Source organism: Lithobates pipiens, unplaced genomic scaffold, assembly GCF_037356315.1.
Source record: "Lithobates pipiens isolate NorthernLeopardFrog02 unplaced genomic scaffold, aLitPip1_a1.2 Scaffold_16, whole genome shotgun sequence".
Classification (NCBI taxonomy): domain Eukaryota; kingdom Metazoa; phylum Chordata; class Amphibia; order Anura; family Ranidae; genus Lithobates; species Lithobates pipiens.
In genome coordinates this window covers 369097701-369113395 of record NW_027507748.1, presented here as the reverse complement: position 1 = coordinate 369113395, position 15695 = coordinate 369097701, and the positions used below count along the sequence as shown (strand labels likewise).

Here is a 15695-nt window from a genome sequence, read left to right as displayed (position 1 = left end):
CCTGAAGACTCAGGTGGCTGCCTTATCAGTTTTCTTTGAAAAGACTTTATCTAAAGAAACTTTAATTTCTAGATTTTTTAGGGCTCTTGCTCGAAATAGACCAGTAGCCCTTAAAGACTTTCCCAGTTGGGATTTGTCTACAGTTTTACAGGGTCTCTCGGGAGCACCGTTTGAACCCTTACAGGAAGCTTCTTTACAGAAGATGGTTTTAAAAACAATTTTTTTGGTGGCCATCACCTCGGCCAGGAGAGTCAGCGAGCTCCAAGCTCTAGCTATTACAGAACCCTTCCTTAGAATTTATCAGGACAGGGTGGTACTGAGGACGGATCCAGCATTCCTACCGAAAGTATCCTCAACTTTCCATCGATCACAGGAAATAGTGTTACCTACATTCTCTGCAACCCCAGCAAATGCAGGAGAGGAAGTTTTTCACACATTGGATGTGAGAAGGTGTCTATTACAGTTTCTGAAAGTTACTAAAGATTTTAGAAAATCAAACGCCCTCTTCGTGATATTTTCTGGATCACGCAAGGGGGAGAAAGCTTCTAAAAGTACGCTGGGTAGGTGGCTTAAGTTGGCTATAACAGAAGCCTATAAAGCAAAAGGAGAAATACCTCCCTCAGGTATTGCTGCCCACTCTACTAGATCCACGGCAGTTTCCTGGGCTGAAAGGGCCGGTGCAACGCCTGAACAAATCTGCAAGGCTGCCACTTGGTCCAGTTATTCGACATTTCTCCGGCACTACCGGTTAGATCTACTGTCTGCAGCAGATCAGGCCTTCGGCAGGAAGGTACTGCAGGCAGTAGTCCCGCCCTAGGGTAAGTTTCTCGGTTATCCTCTCCGGGGTTGTCCTGAAAGGCGATTTGAGAAAGACTCAGTTAGACTTACCGGTGACGGTATTTCTAAGAGCCTTTCAGGACAACCGTTACTTCCCTCCCTAGGTTATGCTTAGTGAATGTATTAAGTTCTACCATGGTGTTGTGCTTTCTGTGCTTTTGTTTTCCAGCGTCGGAAGGCCACAATAACTGAAGCCATGGAGGAAGAGGAGGTGTTTTTAAAGTGGGCATGTGTTTCCTAATTACAAGGTGGAGCTACACTCTCTCCGGGGTTGTCCTGAAAGGCTCTTAGAAATACCGTCACCGGTAAGTCTAACTGAGTCTTTATTTTTTATTTTTTATTTTTTTTTTTTTATGCGATTCCAATGTAAGTTCAACCATATAATTGTATGACTGAACTCGCATTGCGCAGACATCGCATGTGATCGTCACAGCAGTGATACATCATGGTCAGTTTAAAAGGGGGGTAGAACCAGGCAGGATCAGCCAGGTATTTTAAGTGTTACAGGGGGCCAAATGACACAGTATAAGCACTGTGCTATATAACTATATGCTTTAATGGAACAGGATCCCCCCTTTGTTAACCTTAAAAAAAATAAAATAAAAAAATAAAAAATAAAAAACGCTGGAAGTGATAATGTCGCATTCCTTTTTGATGCTGTCAACACTGGAGCAGTTGTGCCGTGCTCTAATGATTTCACCTACCAAAATCGATAGGATCGTGTGTGTAGGGTGACAGCTTGTAGCTAAAAGAAGAGTTGCCAGCACACTTTCTAAAAAGGTGCAAGTTTGTACATTGCCCGAGATGTAATCGCCCACCAATGTGACATCAAGATAGTTGATGGCGTTAGACTTTTAGCTACAAGCTGTCACCCTACACACACAATCCGATCGATTCCGGTAGGTGAATTCACTAGAGCATGGCACAATTGCTCTAGTGCAGACAGCTTCAAAAAGAAGTGCAACGTTATTGCTTCCAGACTTGGAGAGGATACCAGGACTGGCATATTCATAGCGGTATTGCTATAGTCTATAAAAGGAGTAAAATGCACTTCACAATAAAACAACTGCTAATACACATCAGCATAAGAATAATGGTAATAACCCAGTTACTTTTGTAACCTCTTTTTTTTCAGGAATCCAGCCAAATTAAGGGAATCGTATCTAAATACTTACCTGTCCTTAATGCTAATGAAGCTTTGATTCCAGTCCTTACAAATGGATGCAGGTTTTCCAGCAGGCGTGCTGGGACACTTGTAAACATTCTATCCAGTTTCTTTCGGTCGTCAGACCCTAAATATACTTGGGTAAACATGTATTGCTTCGTTCATTGTGGTTTAAAATCATGCCGCTATTGCAATAAACATAACAGGAATAATAAGTCTGTTGTCTCTCCTTCTAAAGGCAAGGAGCTCAACATCCTTGGCTTCATCAACTTCAGCACAAATATTTAGTGTATGTGGTGGAATGTACCACATGTGCCCTACGGTATGTGGGCTGTACAGCTACAGCCCTTAGGGTTAGAATAAGCAAAGACTACAATGGCGCATCATACTCCAGTGACAAAAATCTGTCAAACGTTTCTAAACATTTTAAGCATGTGCATGCAGGGAACATGGACTTTTATTTTTTAAGGTCTTGAAAGGGTTAAAAAAAACTTCCCCGGAAAGGGGGTCTCCACCATACTCTCCTAGAGAGGGAAAGAAATCTGGTGGATTTTCTCCTTGAATACTAGAATTTCCTTTGGCATGAATTCCGGGTGGCATATAGATTTATTTTTGAAGTAATCTTCTATCTATAGCCATAGTTTTATGAGTATGTTTTAGTTTGAGGCATCTTTGTATCACCGAGGAATGTTGTTTAGAAAAATATGTTTTCTAGATGGATGACATTTCAAGATTTTTGTCCCTAGAATGGGTCATATACCATGTGATTACTATTTAGCGCTGATTTTTTATTTATTTTTTCTCTATCCACTGATAAGACTTGATTTTATGTAATTGATTAATTGTTTTATTATTGATTAATTGTTTTGTTCTCAAATGAGGTGTGTGGTGTCTGTTTGTTTTTCATTTGTAAAAATATATGCTGTGATCAAGGCTTTGTTTCCTGAAACAAGTAAGTTGTTTTCATCCACCTATATAGCAATAAATAATTTTCATTTTACTGGATTCTGGAGTTGCCGACTACCTTTTCTTCTGAATACTTGTTACAATGGATAGAGATCCTTAAAAGCCTTAGCACCCAGCAGCAAGACTCCACTTCAGATTTGTCGTGGGCTTACTTTGTTGAGAGCTCTCCCCTTTTTTGTGTTGTTTGCTTTGCCCATATGTTGTTTTTTTTTTTTTTTTTATCTCCCTTTTAAAAAAAAAAAAATCTAGAATGAGGCATAATGCCAAACATAGTAGAAAGTAGAATTTGAATTTATCTAAACGCTTAAAAAAGATTGTATAACTGCAATTCCAAAAGGAACGTTGTGTAAAATCGACATGAAAACATATCGCAATGATTTGCAAATTTCATAAACCCATTTTTTATTCACAATAGAAAACATATCAAATGTATCATTTTTTTTTTTTTTTTTTAAGGTTACGTTTATTCCAGTTTCCCTGTGTACCAATATAGCATTAATCGGGGAGGAGCAAATGGTATTGCCCAACAGCTGGGACATACAGTTCCAGGCAGCGGGCAGGTGGTGTTTTTTGTTTGTTTTGTTTTTACATTTTAAGGCGGCAGTGTTTACTTTTTTTATTTATTTTTTTATTTTTTATTTTATTTTTATAGCAGAGACCCTAGGGCAGTGATGGCAAACCTTGGCACCCCAGATGTTTTGGGACTACATTTGCTATGATGCTCATGCACTCTGCAGTGTAGTTGAGCATCATGGGAAATGTAGTTCCAAAACATCTGGGGCGCCAAGGTTTGCCATCACTGCCCTAGGGAATAAAATGGCGGTTGTTGCAATTTTTTATGTCGCACGGTATTTGCGCAGCAATTTATCAAATGCAGTTTTTTGGGGGGGAAAAAAAACTTTCATGAATTAAAAAAAAAAAAATCAAAACTCTATAGTTAGCCCAATTTTTGTTGTATAATGTGAAAGATGTTATGCTGAGTAAATAGATACCTAACATACCACGCTTTTAAATTGCGCACACTCAAGGAATGGCACCAAACTTAAATCTCCATGGGCTACACTTTAACTTAATTTTATTTTATTTTTTTAACGGTTTCCAGTTTAGGGTTACGGAGGAGGTCTTGCAGTAGAATTATTGCTCTCACTCTAACATTCGCAGCAATACCTCACATGTGTGGTCTGAACGTGGTTTACATATGCGGGCGCTTCCTACATATGCGTTTGCTTCTATGTGCGAGCACAAGGGGGTGGTGGCCCTTTTTAACCGGTTCCTGACCAGCGCACGCCGATGTACGTCGGCAGAATGGCACTGGCAGGCATATTGGCGTACAGGTATGTCCAATCTTCAATGCCGCCCTGCCATCGCGAGCGCGCCGCCGGCGGCACGCTCGCATGCTGGTCGGGACCCCCGTGAGTCCTGTGGCGGGCATACCCGCCGTCGTCTCACGGGACGGCTGAATGGAGGAAATGCCGTGTAAACAGCATTTCCCCATTCTGCCTAGCAACTAGTGACGCTGATCTCTGCTCCATGTGATTGGAGCAGAGATCAGTGTTCACTAAATGAAAGCCCAACCCCCCACAGTTAGCAACACACCCCTAGGAACACTTAACCCCTACACTGCCACCCACTGGTTAACCCCTTCACTAGCAGTGTCATTTACACAGGAATCACTGTATTTATATAGCAGTTATTACTGTATAAATGACAATGGTCCCAAAAATGTCCAATGTGTCCGCCGCAATGTCAGTCACAATAAAAATCGCTGATCTCCCCCATTACTAGTAAAAAAAAAAAAAAAAAAAAATAATAATAATAGTAAAAAATTATTAATAAAAATGCCATAAAACTATCCCTATTTTGTAAAAGCTATAACTTTTGTGCAAACCAATCAATAATCGCTGATTGCGATTTATTTTTTTATTTTTTTTTTACCAAAAATATGTAGAAGAATACGTATCGGCCTAAACTGAGGGAAAAAAATTTTTTTTTACATATTTTTGGGGGATATTTTATTATAACAAAAAGTTAAAAAAATTGAATTTTTTTTTTTTCAAAATTGTTGCTCTATTTTTGTTTATAGCGCAAAAAATAAAAAAATGCAGGGGTGATCAAATACCACCTAAAGAAAGCTCTATTTGTGGGGAAAAAAAGGACGTCAATTTTGTTTGGGAGCCACGCCGCACGACCGCGCAATTGTCAGTTAAAGTGACGCAGTGCCGAATCGCAAAAAGTGGTCTTTGACCAGCAAAATGGTCTGGTCTGTAAGTGGTTAAAAAAAAATACTTTTTTTTTCCCTTCGAATTTTTTCTTTTGATCACATTTATTTCTATTACAAGAAATATAAACATCCCTTGTAATAGGAATAGAGCATGACAGGTCCTCCTTTACGATGAGATCTGGGGTCTATAAGTCCCCACATCTCTCCTCTATGCTGGAAAGCCTGAGATTAAAAAACAAAACACAATCTTAGGCTTCCCAGCAAAAAAAAAAAAAAAAAACAGCAGTGTTTACATCTGCCGGCGCTGGAAATTACTTCACTTCTGGCCTCAGAGGATCATAGAGATGGCTGGGAACCATTTGGTCCCTGGCCAACTCTATTTTAAGCCGACCCTGCCCCCCCGTGCTCATGCACAGAAGTGAACGCATATGTAAATTTTATATATATATATATATATATATATATATATTAGGGATGCACCGAAATTTCGGCCGCCGAAACATATCGGCCGAAAATTGTGTTTTTGGCAAAATGCCGAAAGGAAAATCTTGCCGAAAATGGGGGCGGGGCCTTGCGGGGCTCCACTCCCCTGGTGCCGCCCATTGCACGGATGTTTTCCTGGCTTGTCCCCAGTCCTCTGTCCTCCCTCCTCCTTTCCTCCCGCCCCCGACAGTGCGGTGATCTCCGTGTGTCACGGAGCTGTGCATTGAATTGCCCGGGCGGCTGCAGTAACAATGTCCCGCCTCCTGTGACAGACGGTACACTGATCCAATGGCGGGACATTGAATCAGCGTGACGTGATTACAGGAGGCGGGACATTGTTACTGCAGCCGCCCGGGAAATTCAATGCACAGCTCCGTGACACACGGAGATCACCGCACAGATCTGGGCATGGGTAAGGCTGCATTTAGACACTGCATAAGGGGGAAAGAGTGTGCCCAGGGCAAGCATCGCAGAGTTTTGTCCGCAGCTAAATCAAGTTTTTTTGTGCCCACAGTGCTGCTGCATCCAAAAGTCATTTGTTTGCCTCTGAGACTATCTACCTCTGGCCACTTGTGTGAATGGAACCATGCTATATAAACCAGGTCACAGGACAAAGGCTGTACTCACTTGACCATATAAAAAATAATAATCTTGATTTTGACCCAGCTAGTTTTTTATCGCCATGTGATAGAATGGGGAAGGGTTAAGTTATTGCTAGTAGAGGTAACGATATGAGCATTCCCAATAGAAGTCTGTTGGAACGGAACCAGGTAGCTTGCTTGGGGCCAGTTCACACCAGATGCAGTTCCGTGTGCTTTTTTTTTTTTTTTTTTGCACAAAATGCATGCACAGTGTTTTCCATGTATTCCAATGGCTCTAGTTCACACCATGCAGTCAGTTTCCACACCGGAAACTGACTGCATGGTGTGAACTAAAGCCATTGGAATACATGGAAAACACTGTGCATGTATTTTTATCAGGCAAGCTGCATCTGTGGGGGAACTGGTTTCATAGTTTCATAGTTAGTAAGGTTGAATAAAGACACCGGTCCATCCAGTTCAACCTGAGTGAGTGTCTACAATAGACCCCATCCCTGTACATTGCACACTCACATTGGTCCCTACACTCAAGGCGCCCACAATCCAAGGTCCCCATTCATATACTAGGGCCAATTTTGGACAGAAGCCAATTAACCTACCTGCATGTCTTTGGATTGTGGGAGGAAACCAGAGTACCCGGAGGAAACCCACGCAGGCACAGGGAGAACATGCAAACTCCAGGCAGGTAGTGTCGTGGTTGGGATTTGAACCAGCGACCCTTCTTACTGCTAGGTGAGAGTGCTAACCACTACACCACTGGTGAGGCTGTTTTGATCTCCTGTACCATGCCTGCAGTCTCTGACCATCTCCTGTACCATGCCTGCAGTCTCTGACCATCTCCTGTACCATGCCTGCAGTCTCTGACCATCTCCTGTACCATATCCCCAGTCTCTGACCATCTCCTGTACCATGCCTGCAGTCTCTGATCATCTCCTGTATCATGCCTGCAGTCTGACCAGCTCCTGTACCATGCCTGCAGTCTCTGACCAGCTCCTGTACCATATCCCCAGTCTCTGACCAGCTCCTGTATCATGTCCGCAGTCTCTGACCAGCTCCTGTACCATGCCTGCAGTCTCTGACCAGCTCCATTACCATGCCTGCAGTCTCTGACCAGCTCCTGTACCATGCCTGCAGTCTCTGACCAGCTCCTGTACCATGCCTGCAGTCTCTGACCAGCTCCTGTACCATGCCTGCAGTCTCTGACCAGCTCCTGTACCATGCCTGCAGTCTCTGACCAGCTCCTGTACCATGCCTGCAGTCTCTGACCAGCTCCTGTACCATGCCTGCAGTCTCTGACCAGCTCCTGTACCATGCCTGCAGTCTCTGACCAGCTCCTGTACCATGCCTGCAGTCTCTGACCAGCTCCTGTACCATGCCTGCAGTCTCTGACCAGCTCCTGTACCATGCCTGCAGTCTCTGACCAGCTCCTGTACCATGCCTGCAGTCTCTGACCAGCTCCTGTACCATGCCTGCAGTCTCTGACCAGCTCCTGTACCATGCCTGCAGTCTCTGACCAGCTCCTGTACCATGCCTGCAGTCTCTGACCAGCTCCTGTACCATGCCTGCAGTCTCTGACCAGCTCCTGTACCATGCCTGCAGTCTCTGACCAGCTCCTGTATCATGTCTGCAGTCTCTGACCATCTCCTGTACCATGCCTGCAGTCTCTGACCAGCTCCTGTAATATGTCCCCAGTCTCTGACCATCTGCTGTATGAAAATATTTTTTAAAAACAGTCATTTTCGGTATCGGTGCTGTTTCGGTATCGGTTTTCGGCCTAGTGTATTTTTCATTTTCGGTATCGGTTTCGGCACCAAAAAACCCATTCGGTGCACCCTATATAATATATATATATATATATATATATATGTATGTGTGTGTGTGTGTGTGTGTGTGTGTGTGTGTGTGTGTGTATATATATATATATATATATATATATATATATATATATATATATATATATATATTTTTTTTTTTTTATTGTATGTATGTTCTCTGTATTTTTTTTTATAAAAAAAAATTGATTTTATTTATAATGTCTATTACTTCCCATGAAGATGTGTTGGCTTTGTGCATGTTTAAAAAGTAGAATAAACCTGTAACATCATGATGTGGTGCTTTTGGTTCTAGTCCCACCCAACAACAAATAGACTGAGTTGTACAGCTATTTGGCTAGTTACATACAGTATTCACTGTTTAGGAATTTGTTCTACTTTTCTATATAGTTGTAATAATTGGAAACGTATATTTAATGCTTTAACACTGATACCTTTAATTCAGGAAATGTAGCAGTGAGACCAGCAATTTAGAAGATCAGACTACCCTAACCATGCAGGCAAGCTCTGGACATGCTCATCAGGCCGGCAATATTGATGTTTCCTCAGCTAGTCTTTCTCTTCCAACTGGTCGTTCACCAGCAGAAGGTTCCTGCAGTACTGGAGAAGTGACAATAAATCTCCGCCCTGCAAATTATGAGAGTGAAGGAAGGTCTGGATCTCGACATACCAGACCAACCATACGTTTACACAGTCGGCATGGTCATACACACTCAAACTCCAATGAGGCGACTGGGCCAGGTGATCCTAATAACACCGACAGTAGAGAAAACGGCAGCAGTATCTCAGAGGTCCTACATGTCTATCAGTGGCTGGATAAAAGCTTTCCATATATACTAATCTTCAGTGCCAAACTTATTGTTCAGCACTTAACAGGTAATGTTCAGTTTTAATTTTTAATTCAAATCATCCCTATGATCCTAACTGTAAGGCAAGGTTCACACTAGTGCTGCTGTATAATCTTGTGTTTTTAGTGCAGTTCAGTAGCATATATTTGTGTAATTTATTTATTTATTTTTTTGCACATGCTTTTAATGCCTTTTCCTGCTTTATGTGCACTGTGTTGCACCAAAAGAAGCACCTGTAACTTTTCGGCACTGCACTGTGCTGCTTTGTTGTGAACAGGCACCATAAAGAGTAATGTGATTTCCATTGTTGTGAAAGCCAGCTCGATGGCAAACGCAGGAGAACGCACAATAGTATGAATGGGAGCTAACGCCTAATTGTGCATTAATACAGGGATTGATGAGTTTTTTCATGCCTCTTTGTATAGAAGTGTGTGGATGCTTAGGCCCTGTTCACACAAGTGCGATTTCTTCTACATCTGCTGTTGTCTTGCCATTTGTGACAATGGAAAGTACATTCTTTAGGGTGCCGGTTCATATCATATGGTACCTGGTGCAGCACAACTTTTGAAAGGGTTACAGGTGCTGCTTTTTTTTTTGAAGCATAGTGCGTTTTTCCCCATAGACTTTAATAGGAATGCATATAAAACGCTTGTGCGTGTATGTTTAATGAGTTTTGCGTATAAAATCCTGTCTCCTTGTCCTACATAAAAATGCATCAAAATCACACTGAAAAACACATGATTCAGCAGCACTAGTGTGGACCTAGGCTTATAGTACATCAAGCTCTTGTAATAAACCTGTTAAAACACAAGCAGGGTCGACAACATGCTGGGGTTAGATTGAGGATATTTTGTCTTTTGTTTTGCTTAGTGTGCTTTAAACCTATAATGTAAGTATAGAAGCTGCTGTTGCTGTTTTCTGACAATACTAGTTTATAACTCATTTTATGCTGACTTTATTGGTTCAGACAAAAATTAACCAACTCTAAATCTTCTCGCAGCCACATTCTAAAACGAATCTATCCAGCCCTGTGAAGCAAAAATGGCTATACATACATTTTTTCTGAAGCCAATCTTGTCTGGTCTCCAGCGGTGGATGCTGTGTGCAAGAAACGGCTGACCATGACTGGGAAGTGATGTCACCCAGAGAGTTACTATAGAGTTTTCATTGTCGGATGCCTCTCCTGCACATGACTAAACACAGAAGCCACCGCTGATAGCTCAGCATGGGACCGGAGCGGCCACCGGAACAGTATGTATAGTGATTTTTTTGCTTTTCTGCAGCCGCTCCAGTCTGGTCCCACACTGGGCTTCTGTGTGTAGGCATGTGCAGGAGAGGCAGCCGATAATGGACACCCCATAGTAACTCTATGGGTGACGTTGGTTCCCATAGAGTTGTGTTTTTATTTATTATTTTTTTTTGCTTTGCAGGGTTAGATAGCTTTGTTTTAAAATGTGGTTGCGAGTAGATTTAAGCCCCATACACACTGTAAGATTTTCTGCTAATTTTTTTTTTTTTTTCCCTTTCAGATTTACCAAAACCATATAATATGATGTCAAACCTTAGGAGTTTCAATTTGTATGCAATCAGGCAGGCCCTTTGCACTACATGGTTTTGGTAAATCTGAAGGAAAAAATCAGCAGAAAATGTGATGGGTGGAGTATGGGGCTTTAGAGTTAGTTTTTGACAGAACTTCTACTTTAAATACTTTTTTTTTTATTGACCCAGAGCGCATAGCCATTTCTGCAAAACTGTTATAGGTCTTCAACTCGGTATTGAAACCAGATACCTAGATGTAAAAGCAGGCATCTAGTACTGTCAGAATGAGAAATCAACAGACAATCTACTGTATATGTTATCCTTAGATACAGTAAGTTTTTCTTCCTTTTAGAATTCTGATAACCCAGTTTAGCTTGTGTGTTGGACTAGGCCATAATTGTTTAGGGCCTTTTTTTATATTGACATTTTGTAATTTAACCCCTTCACACCTAAGGGTAAAACAAATCTAAATACCTAAGCACAATTTTGTAATTTTGACGTGTTAGCAAAACCGTACATATCATCACAACTAGTTTGTACATCCAGGTAGCTTTATACTGCATTTTTTTTCAGGACAAATTAGGCTTTTATTTGGTAGTAAATAGTTATGGATATCGATCTAGATCTATAACTTTGTTTTTTATTTTTTTGTTTTTTTATATCAAAGGAAAGCTGTCCAAATTATATATATATATATATATATATATATATATATATATTTCACTTTAGCTGTATATTTCTTGTTACCATAACCTACCACCAAGGAACAACCCAAAATACATTTTCCTGCTCCTGACAATTGCAACGATACCACATATATGTATGTTATTTGTTGTTTATACCTGTAGTATAGCCCAGAAGCAATAGTGCAGATTTTTGCCTTTTTTATTTATTTATTTTTATTTTTTTTCCTACCTAAAACACACTGATGCTAATGAGAAAAAAAAAATCCTGTCCAAAATATACTGACCTGACCTTGAGCTTTAACCCAAACACTAACCCTGGATCTGACCTAGATCAAACCTTGATCTAAGTATTTTTATTTATTTTTATTTGATTATGTATATATGAATGTATACAAACTAAACAGACTGACGTAACCCCCTGGTGACACTGACATGAAGGATAGCATATATACTTAGTTAAAGCTAGCACACTTAAACATATGTTCCCCACGTAATAGAAAAATATAATATAAAAAATATATAATAAAATTGAATGCAATAATGTCTCCCTGTCTTTTGAAAGGTATTTAGTGGAATCGGATAAATACATTTTATACGCCTATTGAACGATCTTACAACGGCATATGTCTGGTACGGCTTCTGTGCAGATCAGAGGTGGCCTAAAAAATTAGGAGCCTAGCTACGCCTGATTCATAGGCTGATGTCACAGACTGCATTCAAGCCTATGAATCGGCTCAATTTATTCCCCCAAACCCCCCCCCCCCCCCGTTTTATTTATTAATAGGGGTGGGGGTGTGCTATGTGGCTAGGGACCATCATTATTCATCGACCCTAATCAGTCAGATTGTGCATATGACATTCACAGAGCATACTTCTTATTTACATACACATTGTTGTCACCAGCTGCTGTCACCTCATTGAGCTGATGCAATTCTGTGTGCCCTGTAGCCAGTGGGCGGGTCTGTGTTCTGATGCCCAAGAGCTGCGATAGGCGCTCCCCTCTCCTCCATTTCCCTTGGGTGCAGAGGATCGGGTGGGCGTTACCTTTGTGCATCCATGCCATGCCATGCCTTTGCGCAGTGCGTGTGACGTCCTATCTGGGCATCTATATACGCACACGTTTGTTTTTACAGCTTGACTGACACATGGCCCCCATTCAATGGTGGACAGTACCTCCTGACAGCACTCCTTGGCACTGTGCATCAGCGTTCCTGGAGTTTGGTTCTTTTTTACACTATGACCCATAAGGTAATCACTGACAGTATCTCGAGCACATTGCTTCTATTTGATGGGGTTTATTTATTTTTTTGGAGCATATATATTTAAATTACTACCACTCCAGTTTTTGATCTCAAACCCCCCGCATGTCTTTTTGCTTCCCCCTCTTTGTTTGTGTTAGTATAATATGGTTTAGACTATATATATTCAATCTGGGATCTTCAAGTTATGCTGTAACCTTACAGCAGTAAGGTGAGGGGCTAGTACACCTTTAGGTGCCACCACATCTTAGATTGGCTAGACACCGGACCTTTTTTCTGCACCATCCACGGTGAAGGCAATCATCACTCAATATTCACTTTGGACACTGTTTTATGGAATTTTTGCATTGCTACATTAGCTGATTTGAGACTGCTATATATAGTTTATCGATCACCCAAACTCTGGGTGCTCTTTCAGATGTGTCATTATCTTTTGGATTCATTTTATCGCTACTGTCACTTTTTATATATGCACAGGCACTGTTTTGCACTCTGCACTTTAGCTTTAATATGTGTGTCTGTTTTTTGGGATGATACTTTTAGATTCATTTGCACATGCACTTTATTATATGATCTGACTGCATTTTGTTAGGCTCATTTAGTATTTTTTGCACTTTATATTTACTGTTGGATATTATTAGTTCGCCCACAGCGCAGCATCACCATTGCCCAGTTATAGCACTATCTGCTAGGATCAGCTTGTCGCAGTAGGTTCTTTTTTTTTTTTTTCTCTGTCTAATTAGGTAATCAGCAGTGCGGGAGTATCACCATTATATAAATCCTGATTACATTTTAATTTGCTGAAGGCCTGTGTAACAGTGAGGGGGGGGGGAAGTATTTGATCCCCTGCTGATTTTGTATGTTTGTCCACTGACAAAGAAATGATCAGTCTATAATTGTAATGGTAGGTTTATTTTAAGTGAGAAACAGAAAAACAACAAAATTATCCACAAAAACGCATTTCAAAAAAGTTTTATAAATTGATTTTGATTTTAATTAGTGAAATAAGTATTTGATCCCTGCACAGAACATGACTTGATGGCAAAACCGTTGCTGGCAATCATAGAGGTATCTTTACTGTATGTTGGGTTGTTTTTGTTTTTTTAACAAGTGATTGATTATTGTTGTGTTTTTTTTTTTTTGTTTTTGTTTTTTTTCATCCCCTTTTTTTATTTTTGCATCTCAATGCTCTTGCTCTCCTCCCGCCTCTTTCAGCCACATCCTGTTTACATGCACCAAAAAAAAAATGTTTACCTGCATGTGCGCCACTGCTGGCTACACATCATTCCCCCTCACAATATGTATCCGCACAGCTGTTTGTAGTCTCCATTAGGGGTGCTTGTGACAGGGGACAATGCAGGAAGTGCCTGAACAAGGATCTTCCTAGTAGGATTACCAGATCTTTTAATGAAAGCTGCAGATTTAGGCCTCTTGCATACTGACTGAAAACGCTCAGTTTTCAGGCCTACAGCATTTTGGAGAGGTGTGTGTGTGTGTGTGTGTGTGTGTGTGTGTGTGTGTGTGTTTTTTTTACTGATCTAAAATTTTTAACCCATTGTATACAAATGTAAATAAAAAGTTACTGCGCTCCTAACTAAAAAATACCTCTATGCTACCCAAGCTGCAGCTATTAAGATATGATGCACATCAAAAATATCAACCAAAAACAGAAAATGTATAGCTGCACTACCTATATACTCCAACCTACCTAAAATTCAAATGAATTTTTGTATTATCACAATCTTCAATCCGTCACCATAGTGAGTAAAGTAAATGAATAAATTAAGTTTCCCAAATAATTCATCAATATATACAGGAAAATAAATATTACACTAATTCATAAGAGATGATACTAATAAATATGTATAAGAAATAATTAATTAATAAAAATTATTTATTAGTATCACTTATGAATTAGTGTAATCTTTATTTTCCTGTATATATTGATGAATTATTTGGGAAACTATTTATTAATTTACTTTACTCACTATGGTGACGGTTTGAAGATTGTGATAATGCAAAAATTCATTTGACTTTTAGGGAGGTTGGAGTATATAGGTAGCACAGCTATACATTTTCTGTTTTTGGTTGTATACAAATGTGCCTGTACAAACAGATGCATAAACAAGCACTTCGTTTTGATCAGTAAAAAAAAGAAAAAAAAAGAAAAAAAAATAAAAGGGGGGGGGGGGGGTAAAAAATTGTGTTCCTGGTCAGTATTTTGTGCCTATGCATGCAAATGCCCTCTAATATGCGGCTGCAGATGCACGCAAATGTGCACAAAAACTCAGAAAAAAAACTGCCAGAAATACGTCCAGAAACCTTAGCGTTTACAAGAGGCCTTAAAAAGATTATAAACAACTTTAGAAATGACGTAACATGTTAAAGATCATACGACAGTATGGGGATTGGGTTTGGATCTACGTTATACAATTTTTTTGTTTGTTTTTTTTTTTTTTTGTTTTCTTCCAAACTGTAAAGTTATACTACTTTGTTATTTTTCTTAACGTTAGTTTATCATATTTTTATGTGTTAACTGCTTTTATTTTATTTTTTAATAGGCATTTCTGTTGGAATTGGTCTTCTAACAACTTTTCTCTATGCAAACAAATGCATTGTAAATCAGGTTTTTCTAAGAGTAAGTAAGCATATATTTGAGTATAATTTCTACTGATAACAGACAAATAAGGGCCTATTTGTAAAGAAGTTTCATAGCCATTCAAGTTCACAACTTTTTCCTTTTTGTTTTTTCTGACAGACCTCCCAAATATTGTGATGTGCATAAACTGGCCATTGATGGAATGGTTGCAGTAAAGAAAATCGCTCAATTCCTCCATCAACACTGACTGTGTTGATGGAGGAACCCCTCCCACGGAGCAAAATGATTACTGATGGCGGCTATAATAGTTGCTTGCAATAATCACATGTAAAATTTGACAGGTTGGTTATACCCAAGTAAATTAATTAACTTGGGTACATGCATGGTTCGAATCTCTGCTGGTCCCTGCTGAGCTGGCCGAGAATCAAACTGTTTATGGCCAGCTATACTGGTTTGGTAGAAAAATTATGAAATGGCTTTTGGAAAATCTAAACAAATTTCAATTTTTTTTTTTTTTTCCCACATAAAAAAAAAAAAAAAACCCCAAGCAGACAAGCTAACAGATCTAGTAAAGTAGAAAATAACAATAGTTCGCTGCTGATAATTTATGTATTATGTAATTTTGTTTGTGACATTTTATATTTCTCATGGATGTTTAAGT

General features: G+C 39.9%; 1 protein-coding gene across 4 annotated transcripts in view; it reads left to right on the top strand.

Annotated features, from left to right (window-relative positions):
• The window catches only part of RNFT1 (ring finger protein, transmembrane 1), an 81487-nt gene that overhangs the window by 10288 nt on the left and 55504 nt on the right, over nt 1-15695 (top strand). For 2 of the 4 annotated variants that reach the window (XM_077482118.1, XM_077482120.1), the window contains exons 2-3: nt 8558-8979; nt 14997-15073. In XM_077482118.1, coding sequence (XP_077338244.1) covers nt 8558-8979; nt 14997-15073 — 499 coding nt within the window. Of the gene's footprint in view, nt 1-8548; nt 8980-14996; nt 15074-15695 lie in introns of all 4 variants that reach the window. The other 2 variants (XM_077482117.1, XM_077482119.1) reach the window with 1 other exon arrangement.